The sequence below is a fragment of the Adelges cooleyi genome, unplaced genomic scaffold (assembly GCF_023614345.1).
Source record: "Adelges cooleyi isolate 19-005CV unplaced genomic scaffold, UGA_ACOO_1.1 ACOO_flye_CR_arks_rails_tigmint_CR_PRNA_23, whole genome shotgun sequence".
NCBI lineage: Eukaryota > Metazoa > Arthropoda > Insecta > Hemiptera > Adelgidae > Adelges > Adelges cooleyi.
The window spans coordinates 14,604-34,947 of record NW_026095893.1 but is presented as its reverse complement, the minus strand read 5'-3'; the positions used below and the strand labels follow the sequence as shown (position 1 = coordinate 34,947).

Genomic DNA, 20,344 nt, shown 5'->3' with positions numbered 1-20,344 from the left:
AGACGTTCGGATTTTATACTTATAAAAAAATAATATTCATACGGCACTTGGACGAAGCCAAAGCTCAGCTACAAAATAATCATGTAATCAGTAATAGTTTGTTGAAAGAAAGGCTCGAAATGAATACAAAAACCAAATCGCTTTTTTTGAATAACTTGGGCTTGTACGATAACCTCAAAGACGACTTGCAAAACGTATACAACTTGAGGATGAAATGGAACGACACTAGCTCGATACTGTATAAGGCTTGGGTAAATGCGCGTTATCTAGACTGGACCAGAACCAACCTTTATCCGATAAAATTATACTATAAAGCGTGCTATGACTTTTTAAAAATCATCATGTTCCGTCTGACGTTGAAACACATTACATATTTACTGTATTACACTGTTAATTCAGGCCCCTACTTTTATTACGCGCAAGAATGGTACAAAACAGTGGTACAATTTGGTACTATGTTAAAGTTGACCGAAGATTCACATGTCCACAGCTTGCTGAACGCTCTCAGAAATCTTATCAACGGCATAGAGACAATAGCCAGTGTGGTCAGCTTTTTAGTTGCAATACTGGTCACGCTTTGTCAGACTTTCGGATGCGACGCTAGCAATCAATTCGCTGTAGACAATCGAGAATTTACAACACAATACACAAGCCTGACCGAAGAAGAAATTAAATCTCTGAAAATAACCGTCAGTGCTGTATGGATCGAATACAATAGTTTGGAGAACGCGAAAACTTTCTTGTCTCATCTGGAATTGGCTTTCAGTACGGTCAATTTCAGCGTCATTCGGTTACTTACAGATTACATCGACGAACTCAATCCGATAAATGGTGTTGTGAGGTCGGAAGAATGTACCGAGGAGTTGGAAATTCTGCATCTCAATATATCAGATTTCGATTAATAATAGTCGAATATTTTTTTTTGTAATGCAACACAGATTTATATTATACTATAAAACTACTACTATTGCATTTATAATCAACGTGTACGCGACACCACAAAATTCACTCTATCTCAAAATAATCTCGAACTTTATATATTTTGCTATAAACTATCCCTATGGTACATATTAAGTTGATTATAATGATTATTTCAACTAAATAAATTGTGCGATTTTTTCCATTTGTACATTTTGTCAAAATCAATACACTATTTGCCAAATCATCAGGAGTTACGATTCTAAACATAATTATAACTGAAAGTAATGAAAATCATTTTCTGTAAATATTTCAATAAAAACATAAGTCGCAAAAACGTATAATATTATATGGATAAATATTCACACTGGCAATTTAATGTTTCTTATCGTTTTTATAGGCATGTCCATTCAATCCATTTCTAATTTCATGCAAAAAAAGAAATATGGAAAGATTATAATATAGTTAATGCCTTCGTTGACAGGTCTTTGAATATAAAAGCGCGTGTTAATTGGTCTTGTTACACGTTGTGGATGAAGATCGTGTTTGGGTGATAATTGTATTATATTTTTTTCTGTTATAGAGTAAAATAAACACTAGTTAGATGTAGATAAAATAATATTCAAATAACAATTATAAGCAGTTAGGACATTCCAGCAGCGGTTTTTGAAAGATTGGTTGACGGTTATAAAAATCCGCCGTTTCAGTGGCACCCGATTGTTACAATTAAGTACACAATATTCGTGGAGGCTCCTTCAACATTTAAAGAACAGTGTAAAAAAACAAAAATGAAAGTCCAAACAGGACAAGCACTACGTTTCTCCACTGGTGAGTACGCCTGCCCAATAGGGAACCAATCAAAACATATTAAACTCGTCGATACGGCACTAATTGAAACTTGTAGGTTGATAACAGGATGTCTCAAAGTTACGCGATTAAAATTTATCCATTAGCGGGGAAATACAGAGATATGTGGCCACATGCATTGAAAGAACAAAACAATCTATAAACCAAAGGCACCCCATGTATGGTTACTTAAAACCACGAAGGAGACTTAAATCGAGAAGAAGATTCATTGTCAATACAAATGTGATCCAGGATCCCCTTGACCAGCATCGACTACAAAAATGGAGTAAGCTCCATTTGTAAGCTGAAACACCAGACACACCTGATGAACGCCTACCGTCAGGCGAAAACCTACCATGGCCCATGTGGAAAACGATAAATAGGCCAAGAGCCGGAGTAGCCAAGACAAGAGTTAACATGGTAAAATGGGGATACCAAGAAGGACAGGGCATATGTAAATGCGGTGAGAGTCAATCAGATGAACGCCTACTACAATACGTCCTTGCTCCGCCGAGATGCACAATTGACGACTTGGCGCTTGTCGACAAAAATGCTATATCAGTATTGGCTCGGGAAAAATATTTAAAATTATTTATTATTTTTTAAACACTGTTTATATTTTACTTATTTTTTAATGTATTTTAACTATAATTATATAGTCCAGCACCGGACACGATACGAAGAAGAAGCAGTTATGGATTTTTACAGGCAAAGACAGGCAAGTGGTGTGAAATGCAAGCTAGCGTCATCAGCATACACCTGACAAAAAAAGGTAACAATATTACTTTTTAAACTTTTTTCTTTTTGTCCTTAACAAAAAGAAATTTGACTACATATTTTGAAAATATATCATTATCAAAAACCACTGTATATACAAGTCTAATATTTTAACATTATTCTTAAAACTACACCTACATTTAATTAAAAAATTGCACGTTTAGTTCTTAAGCCATATAAATCGAATTTTAATTTAAATTCTCTAATGTAAACTTAGTTAAATGAGTAATTTTAAAAGCAATAATAGACAAAAAAAAAAGGTCTAAAACCAAAAGGCGGTGTAATGTAAATATTAAAAAAAATTACCAGCTATGTCAACCAACGATTGAACGCTGCAAAATATACTTCTATTTTACTATTTTTGTCGAAATTTTAGTCAACTAAGTAATATAGCAAGACACAATAAGTCACATTAAAACAGCTCGTTTAGCAATTTGGTCGGATGAATATTGTATTAAGAATTTGTAAGTATACTTTTAATTTAAAATCGGCAAATTGTAAAATATTTTATTTTTTAATATTTAATGTATTCAAGATTCATAACACATCATTTTCATTCCATCGCACAGGCCTAACCAGTGATCCGATAAGCAACCTAAAAACATAATTGAATTTGTCATGAAGTTTACTTAGGATCGGTTGAAGTACTTTTTTCAATTTTTAATTTTAACCCTATCTAAATTTTATTTTAAAATGTTGAAATTTATAAAATGTTCAAACGTGTTTTATACATAGTAACAATAAGATATCAAAAAAGTAAGTCGACCGATCTCAAGTAAATTTCATGGCAAATTCAAAACTGTTTTTATATTACTTATCGGATCACTGGTTGAGCCTGTGCGATGGAACAAAAAATGTATGTTTTATTGACTAAAATGGCTTTAACACGTAGACAAAATGATTTAAATTAAAAATAATACCTTGAAGCTTATACAAATTAACCGGTAAATTTATTAACATGGTCGAAATTTATTTAAGCCAATTTTTTCTTAAATATTGCCTATACAAAACTCCTTAAAAATGGTCTGTATGGAGCCCCCTTATGATATAATATTTTCTTGTATATGGTCAAAATTTGTTTAGACCTATAATCTATATGGAATATTATTTAGAAACCGCACTTATAGTTGTATCGTCAAAACTAGACAAATCTGATAAGCATAGGAGTGAAAACAATTACGGTTTGGTGGTAGTTTTTGGACCACCTCACTGCGTCTAGGTGTATTGAAGGAGCAAACCGTGTCAAGGAGGTCGCAGGTTTTTCATAACTAGTTATTATAACTGAAAGTGATAAATTACTAGGAATATTAAATATCGATAAAATCATTTCTTTGTTCTCATTCCCATATAAGAGTGGTACTGCGCAGAAACCAAAAGTCATTACTCTCGTATGCGGCTACGGAGCCATGAATAACGCGTTTTAGCTTTTTCACAGTACAGCTCATAAATGGGATGGAGTATAGTCAGAAAAATAAAATATATCAAATAAAAATATCATCTTAAAACCAAAACGTTCTTCTTTCCACATCGGAAGCGCCTGAGACTATAAATTAATATGAATTGCATTTAAGTTTGTTATTATTTACAGATAAAAATGGAAATTTCTTTTGTTTTGATATCATTGATGGTTTTTGCAAATGTTTTGGCAGATAACAGGAGTAATTATTTTATTTTTATATTTACTTACACAAAGTAGATATTAAAATAATATCTACTTTATTATTGCGGAAGTTTAAAATTTAAAAAAATGTATTTTTATTTAACTTTGGTTTACAGCGGAATATGCGGAGGTGGTTGATATTACAAGTGAGCAACATATTTTTATTATACAGACTAACAATATATTCTTGAGTTTTTCAATTTTATTGTTCTTAAACATTTTTTAATCAATAATTTACTACAGACCAGTACATCAAGCATGCTTCTAATTATACACATAGTAATGTAGGAAGTAAGATATAATTGAAATTAATATACTAATATATTATAATAACTGTTTTCCTATGTTCGACTGGTTGTTAAATGATTTCCTAAACTAAATATTTTAGTTTGAAAATATTAATTGTTCAGACTTCTAATGCACAAGTTATAACATACATCCAGTGTACCGAACACTGTGTAAATATTTAAGTTATAAAAAATAAATGATTTATATTTATATTTAAAGTAGTGGGTTGCTGTGTTGTACAGTTCAAAATATTTGCGAGTAACATTCGGCAGAGTTTTATACTCTATTTTCACAGGCATGATATGCATTCTTTCTGCGTAAAATCAAAAAAATAATTTTCATTCTTATAAATTGTATATTTAAATTGTTGAATATAGTTTTAAAAATATAAATATTTTAGTTAATGATAATAAAATATACAGGGTGATTTATTAAGGATCTAAAAATGATTACAGCCTCTTAAAATAATAAGAGTTATTTTAACTTTTTTTTTTTAAGACATTTTAGTTTATATTTTTTTTTTTACAATAACAGACAATATAAGTTTTAATTTTTTTCCAAAGCTCTATCAACTTTTAAAACTTTAATGGTACTATATATTTTAATTAGTGCTATTTAAATTTTAAATTAAGATTAACTTGCAGACATATTTGACCAGTCGATTACCAGTTAGGGATAATTACTTTTAAATTTATTAAAGTTCAAAATTTAGAACGGGAAGAACGGTAGAGTGTAATATTTAAGTGTTAAATTAAGAATAATTGGCTAAAAATGTTACAAGGTCATAAACTAGCTTTGGAAATATTTAAAAGTAAAAAATTTAGTACAAAAAGTGGAGTGCGATAGAGTAGTGCATGCAAAACAACATAATACTACACTCTATCTTTCCTCCCACCCTAAATTTTAAACTTAACAATAAAAACTTTAATAGGAATTATCCAAAACTAATAACTATCGAATAGTCAACATTTTTGGCCAATTTATCTTAATTTAAAATGCAAATTAAATATAAGTATATGTTACTATTTAAGTTCCCGCTATGCCTCGACCCCACTATACTGGCTATTGGTGTAATTTTACTCTAATAATTTGTGCACCTGTAATGACTTTATTTGACATTTTTACCATAGCTTAATATTTTATGTTCTAGATGTATTGGAGTATGTAATTAACCTAATTACAAATGTATATTCAACGGGTACTAAAACTGATATTATAATAAATAGGTCTTGCTAGTAAAATAAATTCATTTTTAAATATCTAATCAATTGCATCATAAAAAAAGTTTTTCAGATTGTTAAATAAAACATCATTAATTTTTTTAATTTCAGAGACTATGAATTATATGTTCACTGTACCGGGTAAAATATTTCATTACACTTTTTGGAAATATTTCTAAACAGTTAAAAAATTATTGAAACTTGAGTGGGGTATTATATTTACACTATTTACATGACTTCAGGTTACTTAGATGTCTTGACTAGTTCGCCAATGTTTCCGAACACTTGATGGATCCATCTGCAGGGCTGTGGTTCGATGTTGTTCGTACCGCGCTCTCCTGCAGACTGACCGATTCGCTTCCGTGGGCGTAGGTTATTTACCATTCCCCCCACTGCATTCTCCGCTCCCTCATGCCGTTGCCAGCTGTTTTCTACGGCCACGCCCCTTCGCCTTGGCCGGCTACCGCATGACTGATTACCGTTATCAATTATTTCTTGCTGCCAGCTGTTTTCTACGGCCACGCCCCTTCGGGGGGTATGGTAAATAACCTACGCCCACGGAAGCGAATCGGTCAGTCTGCAGGAGAGCGTGGTACGAGTAACATCGAACCATAGCTCTGAAGATGGAACGTGCAAGTATTCCGAAATGTTGGCGAACTAGTCAAGACATCCAAGTAGGAGTGACCTCACGTCATGTAAATAGTGTTCTTCGCAGTTGTTTGATAATCGTTAAGTAAACAATGTTTTCGTTTTATTTTCAGATGCAGCAAGAATTGACAGCCTAAAATTCCTAGAAGGTAGTCAATAATCACCTTCATATACTTTATATTTATGACGCTACACACAAAATCAGTACCCTATTAATTATTAATATTATAACAAAATATGTGTATTTAAGTTTATTTTTTTTTTTAAATTTTAGAATCCAAAATTATGCAGGAATATGTACAAAAACAAATACGTCAGATAATAGGTAATTTAATTTGTATTTTTATAAAAACCGGTAATTATTGTTGAGATTAATTGTAGTGGAACACAAAAGAAATAACAAACAAACACTTTGAGTAATAATAGAGTTAATATTATAGACACAAGTTAAACCAATAATAACAATACAATATAGATATATGTATAAGTCAGTAGTAACAAGCACATTAACAAAATAGTAGCTGTGGAACGAGTGTGTCCCCTTGTCCACATACAAAGGTATTTATATCATAAATCTAGGTTAAATCAATTCATACAAAATACTTTCTAAGATTTCACATACAATAGTGTCTTCCTCGACATACTAAACTAATTACATTAAAACTACCTTAGAATATTAATTACATTTCAACAATTATGAGTTGTAAATTTATTTGATATTTTATATTTTCGTTACAGGTCGTCCTGAGCCTAATAATCTAAACCAGAGTAATTAAGAATTTATTCGTTAATAATAAATAAAACTTAGAGATTTTTTAAAGATAAATTTTTTTTTATATATTTTATTGTTTACACTATAGTTACAATAAAGTAAACTAATAGTTGGGGAGGTAGAGTGAGACTTAATAACTGTAGAGCAATAATTTACAGCCAAAAAAAATTTTACATCTAGAAAAAATTATACAAATTAAAAATAATACTTTAAAGCTTATATAAATCAACCAAAAAATTAATTAACATGGTTGAACTTTATTAAAACTACTTTTTTTCTTAAATATTGTTTATACCATACTCCTTAAAAACAAACCGCATGTAATCCCCTTATGGTTATATGACCAAAAATAATAAAAGTTTTTTTCATCGAAATAAAATTTTTTTAGCAAAAAATAAATCATAAATACGAGAATATTATTAAATATTTATTTTTAACAAGGTTGTGGTTTTGTAGATTTAAATTTGGCCGATCTTGGAAAAGCGAGAAGAGTTCTTACAGGAAAAGCTTTAAGAAATATAATTGCCCGTAAATTAGGTTAATATTAATACAGAGTCTTAATGGTATTGCTTTTTTAACCATTATAACAATTTAAGCTTTGGTGCAAAGTGATTTTATTCAATTTTATCACTTTTTTTTTTAATAATTCCTGTAGACCTGTCTCCTCTATGCTTTGATTCCATTATGCCTACACTCTTTTAGCTTCGATGCAAAGCGAGAAGGTATTGGTTTTACTCTGATGTGTGTTTTTTTTTTATCTGTATACACTGTAACTTTTTTAATACAGGACCAATTCCTTCGAGTAGCAACTCTATAAATCGCAAATTTCATCTAGTTGGTACTTTGGGGGGGGGGGGGGGGTTAAAGTTGAAAAAATTTAATTCTTCACAGACGAAAGTTGAAAAAACCGTACGAGTTTTTAAGTTAGAACTTTTACTGGCTATAATTTCGAGAAAAAGAGTCGGATCGAGTTAAAATGTAAAAGAAATAATTATTTAGTATGCCCGCACACGTCAGTTGTGTCAAACTTAAACTATACCCATTTCCCACCCCCCTAGGGGGGGGACAAGTTTTTTTTTATTTTTTGGGGTTTTTACCCGTAATTTTAAGACCTTTGGGTTGAAAATTTGCCAGTAGTTAAACTCATATGTATCCATAACATATTAAACAGAAAAAAAGTTCGGCACTACAGTTTTCTTTTAATTTCCGGAAAACTGTTTTCGCAGATTTCGTATATTTTAACAAAAACACCTAAAATCTTTAAAAAAAATTGATCAAATCATTAAAACAATTTTATGTATATCTATGCAGAATTATACTTTTAAGATTTGTGCTCAAGTACCACTTTTGACTTAAAGTTTACACAAATTCAATTTTTTTTTTTTTTAACTAAAAACCCGGTGTACCAGTTGTGAGAAACGAACAGACACTAAAAACTATCAGTTGGTAACGTCTTTCCGTGTTAGATTAGGTTAGGGCCCAATGATCGGTATCATAATATTGTGTTTATTACATGATATCACAGGCGACTAAATCGTGTAACTGATTATAGTAGACACTCGATTTATTGGGAAAAAAACGATACGACAAAACCACTGTCGTTATCTCGTTATCTCCCTAACCGAAGGTCAACTATGAGTATATAAGGTCCAACTACCTGCAAATAATGAAGAGGACTGTTGTTTTTTGGATTCAGATTAAGTGTTGTTTTTTATGCAGTATACCGCCCCAAAATGCATTTCATATTACTGATTACACAATTTTTAAAAAGGAACACTAGTGTTTTACATATTGTTATACTGTTTTCCATTTAAAGATATTCACGCTTGATTGTTTAAATTATCTAATATCAGATAATCTGCTTCGTGCTATTTTTAATTTTTTAGTTTATCAACTTGTAGCTCTAATTTTAAATAAAATATTTCATTATTTTATTACTATGTACTATTACTATTAAGATAAATTTTAATAATAATTAAGTCATAAATGATAATACTTTATTTTATGAGTAGATCAAATCTCGTGAACATTTAACATCATATGTGTCAATTGGTCCACTAAGTTTTTGAAAAAAAAAAAAAAACAGTACAGTGGGGTCGGTGCATATTCGGGATGGAATATGGTTGGGTTGGGGCATATTGGGGACGGGGAGGTCACAGGTTTACAGGAATTTTTAAGTCTGAAAGTGATAAAATCACTTTCGAAAAAACGCTTCGATGCAAATCGGTAGTTAGTATTTTCAAGCCAGTACAGTCCAAACCAAGCACAGTATAAACCAGCAAAGTTAGAAAGTTTTAAATGAAGGTTATTTACAAATGAGCATCAAAGCGTTTATTTGAAAGCGATTTTATTCAATTTTATCACTTTAATTTATAATAATTCTTGTAGACCTGTGACCTCTCCGTTTCCTCATTGCTTTGATTACATTATGCCAATACTCTACTGTACTAGTCCTCTCGGATAAAATCACTTTCAAATTAATGCTTTGATGTTCATTTGTAAATACAGAACCTTCATTTAAAACTTTTTAACTTTGCTGGTTTATACTGTGCTTGGTTTGGACTGTACTGGCTTGAAAATACTAACTACCGATTTGCATCGAAGCGTTTTAGATTTAAAAATTCCTGTAAACCTGTGACCTCCCCGTCCCCAATATGCCCCAACCCAACTTTGTTCCATCCCCACTTTGCACCGACCCCACTGTACTGGTTTTTTTTTACTAGTCCTCTCGGATAAAATCACATTCAAATTAACGCTTTGATGTTTATATTTTGTAAATACAGCACCTTAATTTCATGCTTTTTAACTTTGCTTGGTTACACTGTGCTTGGTTTGGACTGTACTGGCTTGAAAATACTATATACTGATTTGCATAGAAGCGTTTGTTGGAAAGTGATTCTATCGCTTTTAGATTAATAAATTCCTGTAAACCTGTGACCGACCCGTCTCCACTATACCCCAACCCCACTGTACTGGTTTTTTTTAACAATAGTTATAATAATAGGACAGCTTATACAGAAATACACAGATTTTTTCTTATCGCAGTATCGCACAAATTTAGTTTTTCATAAAATTATAAAATTCACACAACACATACATATTTGTCAAAACTAACGCAGGCCTATCATTCAAAATATTTATTGACTGGGTATAGATTCATTTTTCTTATACACGTGTAGTAGTTATGTCATGCACAATAAAGATAAGTAGTGGCTAATATGCTTATAATTTGACAATTTTGTAAAAAGCTATTTTGTAATTTTTTAGATAAATCGTCACAAAATTGGATGTGTAAATTGTTAGGGTTGTGGATGAGTACAAGAACTTCATTGTTAACATTTGCTGAAAATGAAGGTAATATTGATTGTAAATTATCCGATAGAGACAATCATGTTATAAAATACAGATATTTCGAGGGCAATTATTTTCAAATCGATGAAATGGAAGGAATAATAGGTAAACTAAAAACACAACTACTTGAGGAAGAGTATGCGGCTATGAACGATTAAACCAGGAATCAACTGTTTATTTCTTTTAAAACCATGCAAACCATTAACTGTGAATTTTTTTCATAATAAACTGTTTTGTCTACAACTATAAGCAAATTGGTTGCAAATTTTGTATTATCATTATTATTGCGTAACACTTTATTTTAACTGAGGGTGGATTTAAAGCGTTAAATTTGTAATTTATCTTAAACTATAGTCTTACAAGATGCAATAGTTACAAAAACTGTTTTAGATATTATGAGTTGTAATATTTTGTCATTGGGCTTAACAAAATTAATAATAGTTAAAAAGTTCTGTTTTTACCAAAAATAATAATTATTTTATGAGGATTATTATTTTTCAACAATGAAAGATGAGTGGAAGATGAAGATGCTAGCCGTTCTTACTAGGATTTACTTATTTAACACTATCGACTGCCGCTTTGTTTCAGATTACAGTTTTTCATAATTCATAAACATTAGTAGGTTAGTATTCCCCTACCCCACTGTACTGAATTTTTGATAATGCTTAAGGGGAATTGAAAGCGCCGTTTAAGGGACAAAAGATAGGCAATATTGTACAAAAATTGATTTAGTATCCATTTTAAGTAAGTCGACTAATTTTAATGTAAAAAGATATTAAGTTTTTCTACTTTTAAAACTTTTAAGGTTATTTTTCTCCAAGTAAGTTTAATAAAAATTGGTTTTTGTAAAAGGCATTTTCCGGTGTACCTATTGGACGGATTTCAATTTTTACCTATTTTTTTTATGAGATGCTTACTATTTTTGCTATCTAGGCCTAAAGACCGATATTTTATTCAGCAATTAGAAAATTAGTTTGATTTATTAGAAAAAAAAAATAGAAAAAAATTAAAAATGGATTGATATGAAATACATATAAATAATAATAAAACACATAAAAATACTTAATAACAGTCTATGTACCCAGATTTTTCGTACAATGCGATAGTATTTAAAAGACCATAAAATTAATGCACTCTTTGCGTATACTTATTTCGGCCAACAATGATGTAATTTTCAGCGCTGTTTTCAATGATCTACGATGAGATTGATACATTGATACAATGAGACAAGTATTTACGAATGTATATCTGTTTTCATAGTACAGTCACAACTAGAATGAGTTGTTTTCGATGGAAAATACACAGGTGTAGAAGCCTCTTTATGATATCGAGATGGATTTTATTCGGTTACTTTAAATAAGGTCTATGTATTGACGGGGATCCATTTAGTGAACCGCACGTCAAATAAAAAAAAATAAAAAAGACAAAGGGCAATAATAAGTGTATATAAGGTCAAAATAATGGATAGCTCGTCACAACTTTATTCCGTGGTATCTGGCTGATTTTAGTTTTGACATTTATGTTAGTCCCACAATGATACAAGTAGGTGAGACGTGTACTGTGTAGGGAACTGAGTGTCTTACCTAAAATGAAACACCCTGTAGAGAAAATAAAAATATGATGTTATTGCATTTAATACAAGTAAATACGCAGTATTTTTCAAGTTTACACTGATTTCGCTACTGTACCGTTGGGTCGAAAAGAACTCTAAGTCCATACTACATGCTATGTAAATAAATGAAAACGAAAAACAACTATCTACCAATATTCTCCATTTCTATACTGATGTTTTTTTTTGTCAATGGCACCTTAACGAATACACCTTAAGCCGTATCAAATTACTCTGTTCATCCGACTTTGGTATCGAAGACTTACTTCTGGTGCAACAAAGTGTTTGAAAAAAAAAAAACATTATGCATTTCAAAAGTGCTGTTATTCTTTGTGCGTTATACTTCGTGACTATGACACAGGTAAAACCAAATAAAATAAAATGTCGGTAGTTAATGTTGTGTATTATTGTTATTGTAATTATGATACTTACTAGAGCGTCGGACTCAATGGGGAACAAATTGATATGCTTCGTCCTTTATTCACAAAGCACACAAAAGGTATAGAATTCATTTCCAAGAATGAAATCGTAAATATAGGACAAAGAATTGGCGTGGATAATTTTTCAGATTTTGATTACGATAGAGGTAATAAAATATCTTTTAAACAGGTTTTAAGTTTTTGACAGTACTTAAATGTTACCCCACCCACCCCATTTAAAAAAAATTGACTGTTTTCCATTAGTTTAGTTAACAATTTCTCAATTTAACCCACTCGTCTTGCCCAGGTTGATTGAAAATTATTTTTAATTTGTTTCAATTTTATTTTTAATTATAGATGTGACTATCGCTCGAAAATTAGAAGATTTCTTGGTATTTTTGGCCAATAATGACAAGATAACTGACACCTTTGTAATATCGAAAAAAATATTGAAATATTTCCAATTAATCTGATTTTTTTATTTCCAGACACGAAATTTATCATCCTTCGAAGTAAGACTTTACGTGGGCATGTTTAGAGAAAAAGACCAAAGGGGTGATGGTCTACTTACCTACACAGAAGTATTAGAAGTTATTAAGCCTTTACATCTAGACAAATGGACTAATAGAATTTGTCTTGTCCGTTCCGTCAATCAATGTACAATAGACGGATTTAAAAAAGGTATTATATGGTGCGGTTTATTATTTTGCACAATTTGATAATTTAAATTAATATTTAAAGATGAAAAAACTAACGCCTTGGAGTTCTTATACCGCATGTGGGCAATAAAACCAGAAGTAAGGATTTATGTTTACATTAAAGTCTTGAAAAAATACACATAAAACTATGCCTGACACGGCATTTAAACATGTCCAGAAAAAAATAGTTTTGTACATTTTAGCGCATTATTATAATTAAAAAAAATCAAACTCCATTTGTGCATTTAATTTTTACATGATTTATATACTTTTAATTAGGGTAAAGGTTTAGACAGAAGTCAAGTTCAGGAAGCGAGCGATTTACAAAAGCATCACAAAAATATATATCACGATCAAATTGTCCCTGAGGCAATAACACTGTTTTTGAAAAGGGCATCTATAGTTAAAGAGGACTACGAAGGCAAACTTGCTTTTGGTTCTAAACGTAAGAATATATTTTTTATATTATCTCGCTTGTTATTAATATTTTATTTATTATTAAAAAAAACAAACGATTTATTTTGGTTATAGGAAAGTCTTTCTTGGAGTTGCAAGAGCTGTTAGTAGTTTCTGCAGAACACAAAAACAATACCAAAGTAATATTAATAATTTTATTAAGATTTTGTTTTATATGATTATATGAGGACACACCCATGTTATCACACTACAAAATATGAGCAATTAGCAATTTCTCGTGCTCCCATATTAATCTAAAGTGGTACTAATTTGAATTGCTTTGTTGATTCCTCAGATTAAACCAGTATATTCTACCTGTTCGGTTAGATATGTTATATGGGATTTCTTCCAGCGAGACACTGACAAAGATGGTACACTCAATAAAGATGAAGTTTTAAGATTGGTGATATGTTACATGGACGCCTGGAACAAAGAAAACAGAAATATTGACACTTTTATGCTGGCACACGATTCCAATAGTAATATTGCAAATTATAGATTAAACGAAATCGGCTTTATTTTTTAAGATAATTATCATAGCGAGATCAAGCATAGAGTAGGATCGATACGGTTTTTTGTGCATAGATATTTTTACAGTTAGAATTAATAAAATAAATCTCGAGAAACCGCCATTATGATCTAAATAAAATAAACGATATTAAGTTGAAGAGTTTCCCTAGGTAAAAAAATATGTTCGGCTAATTCTAAAAAAAAACATTAGATCTTCACCTTAGTTCGTGTAATTATCCGATCTCAAGTTCAAAAGCTACTTTTAAAACAAGAAGAAAATGTCTATTGGTTAAAGGGGATGCGATTATTATTAGGACAGGTTCTTATGGTTTTTCTATGATTCCTAGAGTTAATATTTTAGGTATAAGGTAAATACATTTTTTCTGTATAGACATTTTCATAAATTCGACGCGAAGGGCAAAGAGCACTTTTACAATTATGCAAGTATCGGTAAAAGATTACTAATGTTTCCATAATAAATGCTATGATATTATAGTGGTTAATGTATTGAAGATACCCTAAAGACAAAATAATATTAACTAAAAATATTGTAATATTTAGGAGACGGACACTTGGACATCGCGGAGTTCTTCAAGGCGCTATTTCAGGAGAATATATCTCTATCAAAGTGTGAAATAAAATAAAGTATGATTAACCCTGATTTTTTTTTAATAATAATGATTTTTCAAAGCTGTATAATAATTTTACACATTTATTTTAATTTAATGCTAATAACAAATATACAGTGATGTTAATCCATATTGATAATTAATATAACATGCAATTATTAATTTTATTTTTGTAGCTTCATAAAAAAAAAATAAATAGTGTAATATCATACAAATTATGTTTTTACTTAAAATAAATATAATTACCAATCCTAAGCCTTGCAAGCCATCTAGTTCCTAAACAGCATGTAGAACAAGTTAATGTATTTTCGAAAACGGTATTAAAAAGCCTTGTAATATTTTAGAAGTATTAACATATAAAAGTGCTGTTATAAACTGTCAAAATTTTAAACGACACTCATCGTATAACACTAATTTGAAAATAAAAACCTAATCAGTACAGTGGGGTTGGAGCATAGTGGACAAGGAGCATAGTTGTGTTGAGGCAAAGTGGGGACGGGGAGGTCACAGGTTTACAGGAATTTTGAAATCTGAAAGTGATAAAATCACTTTCGAAAAAACGCTTTGATGCAAATCGGTAGTTAGTGTTTTAAAGCCAGTACAGTACAAACCAAGCACAGTATAAACCAGCAAAGTTAGAAAGTATTAAATTAAGGTGCTGTATTTACAAATAAGCATCAAAGTGTTAATTTGAAAGTGACTACCACTAGCTGTCGGTTGTTGCCTGTTATTTAACTGTTTTTTTTAATAATAGTATAGGAGCAGTATCGCAAAGTTTAATGTTCACGAGATTTGATCTAGTCATAAAATAAAGTATTATCATTCATGACTTTTAATTATTATTGAAATATATCTTAATTTGAACATAGTAACAAAATAATGAAATACTTTATACAAAATTAGAACTACAAGTTGATAAACTAAAGAATTAAAATTAGCACAAAGCAGATTATCTGATATTAGATAATTTAAACAATCAAGCGTGAATCTCTTTAAATGAAAAACAGTATAACAATATGTAAAACACTAGTGTTCCTTTTAAAAAATTGTGTAATCAGTAATATGAAATACATTTTGGGGCGGTAATCTGCATAAAACTCAACACTTAATCTGGATCCAATAAACAACAGTACTCTTCATAATTTGCAGGTAGGTGGACCTTATATATACTCATAGTTAACTTTCGGTACGGTAATAATAAACGCGATAACGACAGTGCTTTTTTCAGGTCAGAACGATTATGTGACTTAATAAGTTCACGGATCGGTTTTTTCCCAATAAATTTACTCTAATCAGTTACACGATTTAGTCGTCTGTGATATCGTGTAATAAACACAATATTATGATACCGACCGTTGGGTCCTAACCTAACCAAACACGGGTCGAGGTTACCAACCGACAGTTTTTAGTGTCTGTTCATCCATTTCTTCCATCTGGTACACCGGGTTTTTAGTTAAAAAAAAAAAAAAATTGAATTTGTGTAAACTTAAAGTCAAAAGTGGTACTTGAGCACAAAACTTAATAGTATAATTTTGCATACATAAAATTGTTTTAATGATTTGATCAATTTTTTTTTAAAGATTTTAGGTGTTTTTGTTAAAATATACGAAATCTGCGAAAACACAGTTTTCCGGAAATTAAAAGAAAACTGTAGTGCCGAACTTTTTTTCTGTTTAATATGTTATGGATACATATGAGTTTAACTACTGGCAAATTTTCAACCCAAAGGTCTTAAATTACGGCTAAAAACCCCAAAAACCCAAAAAAAACTTGTCCCCCCCTAGGGGGGTGGGAAATGGGTATAAGTTAAATTTGATACAACTGACGTGTGCGGACATACCAAATAAATATTCCTAATAAGATTCAACTCGATCTGACTCTTTTTCTCGAAACTATAGCCAGTTCTAACTAAAAAACTCGTACGGTTTTTTTTTGTTTTTTCGAATTTCGACTGTGAAGAAGTAAATTTTTTCAACTTTCACCCTGGACAAATTGGTCCAGTATTAAAAAAGTTATAGTGTATAGAGATAAAAAAGAAGCCCACATCAGAGTAAAACCAGTAACTTCGTCGCTCTGCATCGAAGCTAAAATATACGATTTATTACAGATTCACAACAATAAAGTCCATAAAATATATCCAAAAATTTTGTCTGTTTAGACGACATAAAAAGGGAAACAAACAATATATCCAAAATTTAACAATAAACTAAATACAACTTTTTATTGCTCCACCACACGTCGACACAGTAGAACAACACGGCCCAGAGGCAATTGGAGCGGTCAACCCTCGGCGATCGGAACAGCACAGTCGAAATAGCAGAGAAGCCAACCCGTGGAACCCTTGAGCGGTTGACACATGTTATTATACGAAAACACAGTTTAAGTGTTATTCATTGAAATTAGAAGAAAACATATTATTTTGACGTGAGGTTTTGTACGCTTGTTCAAACAGTTGCCTCATAGTCGTACAACATTTGCACTGAATAAGAAATGTATCCAAAACAACAATAATTTCGTTACCATTGACCTAGATATATTTATTATGAAAGTGTCTAAAATTTAAACAAAAAAAACATTAATAATTTCTATTACTAACGATATTCCTCCAGCCTATTTCTCAAAATGCTAATAACACCATAAATATTTGTATAAAACTTGGTTTTTTACTGGATATCTATAATATACTTAATAAATATTTAAAGAATATACCTATAATATTTTTTTTATTCTATCTAGAACGATATTTTTCCAACGTGTGCAGAACTCTTCAACCAGAGTCCAAAATTTAGGTTTCCTATTGAAGTATTGGGTGTAAAAACAGAATTATTTATCATTGTTTTTGGCGTTTTATTTTTTTCGGGTTCGTATCGAAGTGAATAACATATGAGTAATAGCCCACAGAAAAACACTTTTCTAAATCAATACACAACCACAAAAACAATTTTCGAAACTTGGAATTTAGCACACGATAACGTGTTGAAAAATAATATGAAATCAAAGTACTTTTAAAATTAAAATATGTAGGAATAATTTTCGTAATCTGAATTGTTCTTACATAAATTTTATTTAAGGCAACCAAATACCAATGTGATTGTGGCCAGCCAGAATATGTTTTTCCACAACTCTCGCTCTCTTACTACATAAACAATATAATATATATACCTAAACTCACTAGAAACTAGGCTAAAAATTGTAAAATAAAATTAAACGAAATAAAATCAGCTCGCGCCACACGGTGTCCTTAAATGAAACTACCATTTCCCAATGCTCTCAAATCAGATATTTAGGCTTAATATTTAACGAGCTTTTAACCTGGTCACCACATTTAAAAGAAAAACGCGAAGCACTTAACTATCGACTAGATATGCTTCGATACACTAAAAAATACCAATAAAAAACAAGCTCCTTCTTTACACTCCCCTTTTGAATCCAATATGAACTTATGGTATTATTTTCTGGTGATCAGCAAAACCTTCTAACACCAAAACAATTCGGGCCTTTCAATCCGTATGCCTCTGAATAATCACAAAGGGCCTTTTGGTATGTTCAAAATGTTTCACTCCATTCCAGCCTCTAAGACGACTTGAAAGAAACTGGCCCAGAACTGGCTCAAGAACTACTAAAATAATATTTTTTTAATCTTATTTGGTGTCTCAACTTTGAGATTCCTTATTCATGTTATTCACTGACAGTTTTGCATTCTTTTTTTCTCTAAATAGCTAACTAATTTACTTATTATAAATAATTTATCAAAAATAAAAAATGTTAATTTAAAAAAAAATCTGTTTAGTTTTAGTTTTTTAGTTAATTAAATTTAGTTGAGTTTTTAATGAGCCGATGGAAATGGAGACGTTTCTATCGCTTGCTTACAAGCATTAAAAATTTAATTTGGCTGATAAAAATAATATTTTTTAGTTATTTTAGAAACCAGCACAGTATATTAATTGGTTGATTAAAGAAGTATTATTTTATTATTCTTAAATAGTAACTGATAGGCCTAAAGGGTTTTTAGAAGATCAAAACAAACTTTATAAAATATAACAGGCGTGGCTAGTATTTAATTTAGAAAAGCTATTTACTGCAGTTTTTTGGAGAAGTTCAATAAAAATAAAAAATTTACATTATGAAAAAACATTTAGATGTGAACAAATACTTAGAGAGAGTCAAATTACTCTAAATACATTGTCAATAAATATATTATTTTATAAATTGCATTTTTTAATTTTAGTAGGTACATAGTTATATAAATATAAAATACATTCAGCTACTTAAATTTTATTTTTTACCCATTTCAACCCCTTAAAATAAAAATAATTCAGAAATCAGAATCCTTTATTATTACACGCCAAGACTATAATACAAACATACCCTGAAAATTTCAAGTCGGTAGCTGTTATAATATTAACATAAAAGTATTCAAAAAGTTTATAACTTTAAAAAAATATTAGCTTCTTTTTGGGTTTTTCTAAAATTTTCTGCGAGAATGATTTGATGGAAATGATTTAATATCATCGTAATTAATAATTGTTTTGGTTATAGATTACTCTATTCTTAATATGGCTAAACTATTTAATATTTCTGACGATATAGTTGATTCTATGTAGGGTTTAAGTGTTAAAAGTCGATAGACCTTAGGATAATTCCAAAAAAGTGAAATATTTAGTAATTTCTTAATGTTGTAAAATTACATAAACAACATTTAAAAAAAAAAAAAAACTACAAAATTGCAATTTGCTTAAGAAATATTGAGTGTTCTACGATAATTTGATCACCCTGTACATCTTAATATGGCGTTACGCCGTTTAGTTGCTACGAAAAATGATTGATACCACCTGTAAGCGTAAAGCGGTTTTTTGTGACCCAAAAATTGTCCACCTAAAATTGCGTTTCAGACCACTGTGCGAACGGTTTTAACTAAAGCTGATTTATACTGTTAATAGACCTCAACCATTTTAAGACAAATGTATTACCTTTTGACTTGTACTCAACATCAAATTCACCGATACATTATATTATGTTTATTTACGAAATTAATTCCATTTACAATATATAATATTACAGCAGTGTAGGCAAAAAAATAACAGTATAAGAAAAACTTAAAAACTAACAAAAACATTTTTACAACTACACACCAAATGTTGATTTAATGGCACTTATACTACAAGAAAATAAATCTAATTTTACTGAATTTGCAGTAGACATTAAAATATTTACAACTGAGGATAAATTATAATTAGTATGTATATTTTTTAAAGTAAACAAATCATTGTTTCTCGTAGAGTTAGACTTAATTTTAAAATGTAGTTTTTCTAATATTTGATGGCAATCAATTTGATTGTTTAATAATTTAAAAAGAAAAACGAAATTTAAATATTTTCTACGATTTATTAAAGTAGAAATATTAAAAAATCCAGAAACTCCTTCATAGCCCGAATGAGGAAGTCTTTCGACATTGCATTTATAAGATAAAAAACGTAAAAAAGAGTTTTTAATTGAATCTAGTGTTTGATTTAAAATTAAGGAATGTGGAGACCAAATCAGTA

General features: G+C 30.1%; 2 protein-coding genes across 3 annotated transcripts; both read left to right on the top strand.

The window, feature by feature from the left end:
* Window positions 1-2,866: 2,866 nt before the first annotated feature.
* Window positions 2,867-10,745, top strand: LOC126835481 (uncharacterized). 2 transcript variants are annotated; one of them, XM_050568107.1, is made up of 11 exons: window positions 2,868-3,005; window positions 4,130-4,199; window positions 4,318-4,347; window positions 4,445-4,492; window positions 5,640-5,687; window positions 5,821-5,850; window positions 6,471-6,506; window positions 6,632-6,682; window positions 7,096-7,125; window positions 7,586-7,666; window positions 10,397-10,745. In XM_050568107.1, exons 2-11 carry the CDS (start codon window positions 4,136-4,138, stop codon window positions 10,636-10,638), a joined length of 660 nt encoding a protein of 219 aa, XP_050424064.1. In that variant the 5' UTR covers window positions 2,868-3,005; window positions 4,130-4,135; the 3' UTR covers window positions 10,639-10,745. The 2 variants fall into 2 exon arrangements, with proteins under 2 accessions (XP_050424065.1, XP_050424064.1); XM_050568108.1 differs by lacking the exon at window positions 4,445-4,492 and having other exon boundaries at window positions 2,867-3,005.
* Window positions 10,746-12,441: 1,696 nt separating this feature from the next.
* LOC126835795 (uncharacterized) lies at window positions 12,442-14,833 on the top strand. The gene is made up of 9 exons (XM_050568616.1): window positions 12,442-12,450; window positions 12,525-12,675; window positions 12,866-12,939; window positions 12,997-13,189; window positions 13,250-13,305; window positions 13,486-13,651; window positions 13,738-13,802; window positions 13,958-14,141; window positions 14,734-14,833. The coding sequence occupies exons 1-9, from the start codon at window positions 12,442-12,444 to the stop codon at window positions 14,814-14,816; spliced, it is 981 nt and encodes a 326-aa protein (XP_050424573.1). The 3' UTR covers window positions 14,817-14,833.
* The last annotated feature ends 5,511 nt before the right edge of the window (window positions 14,834-20,344 follow it).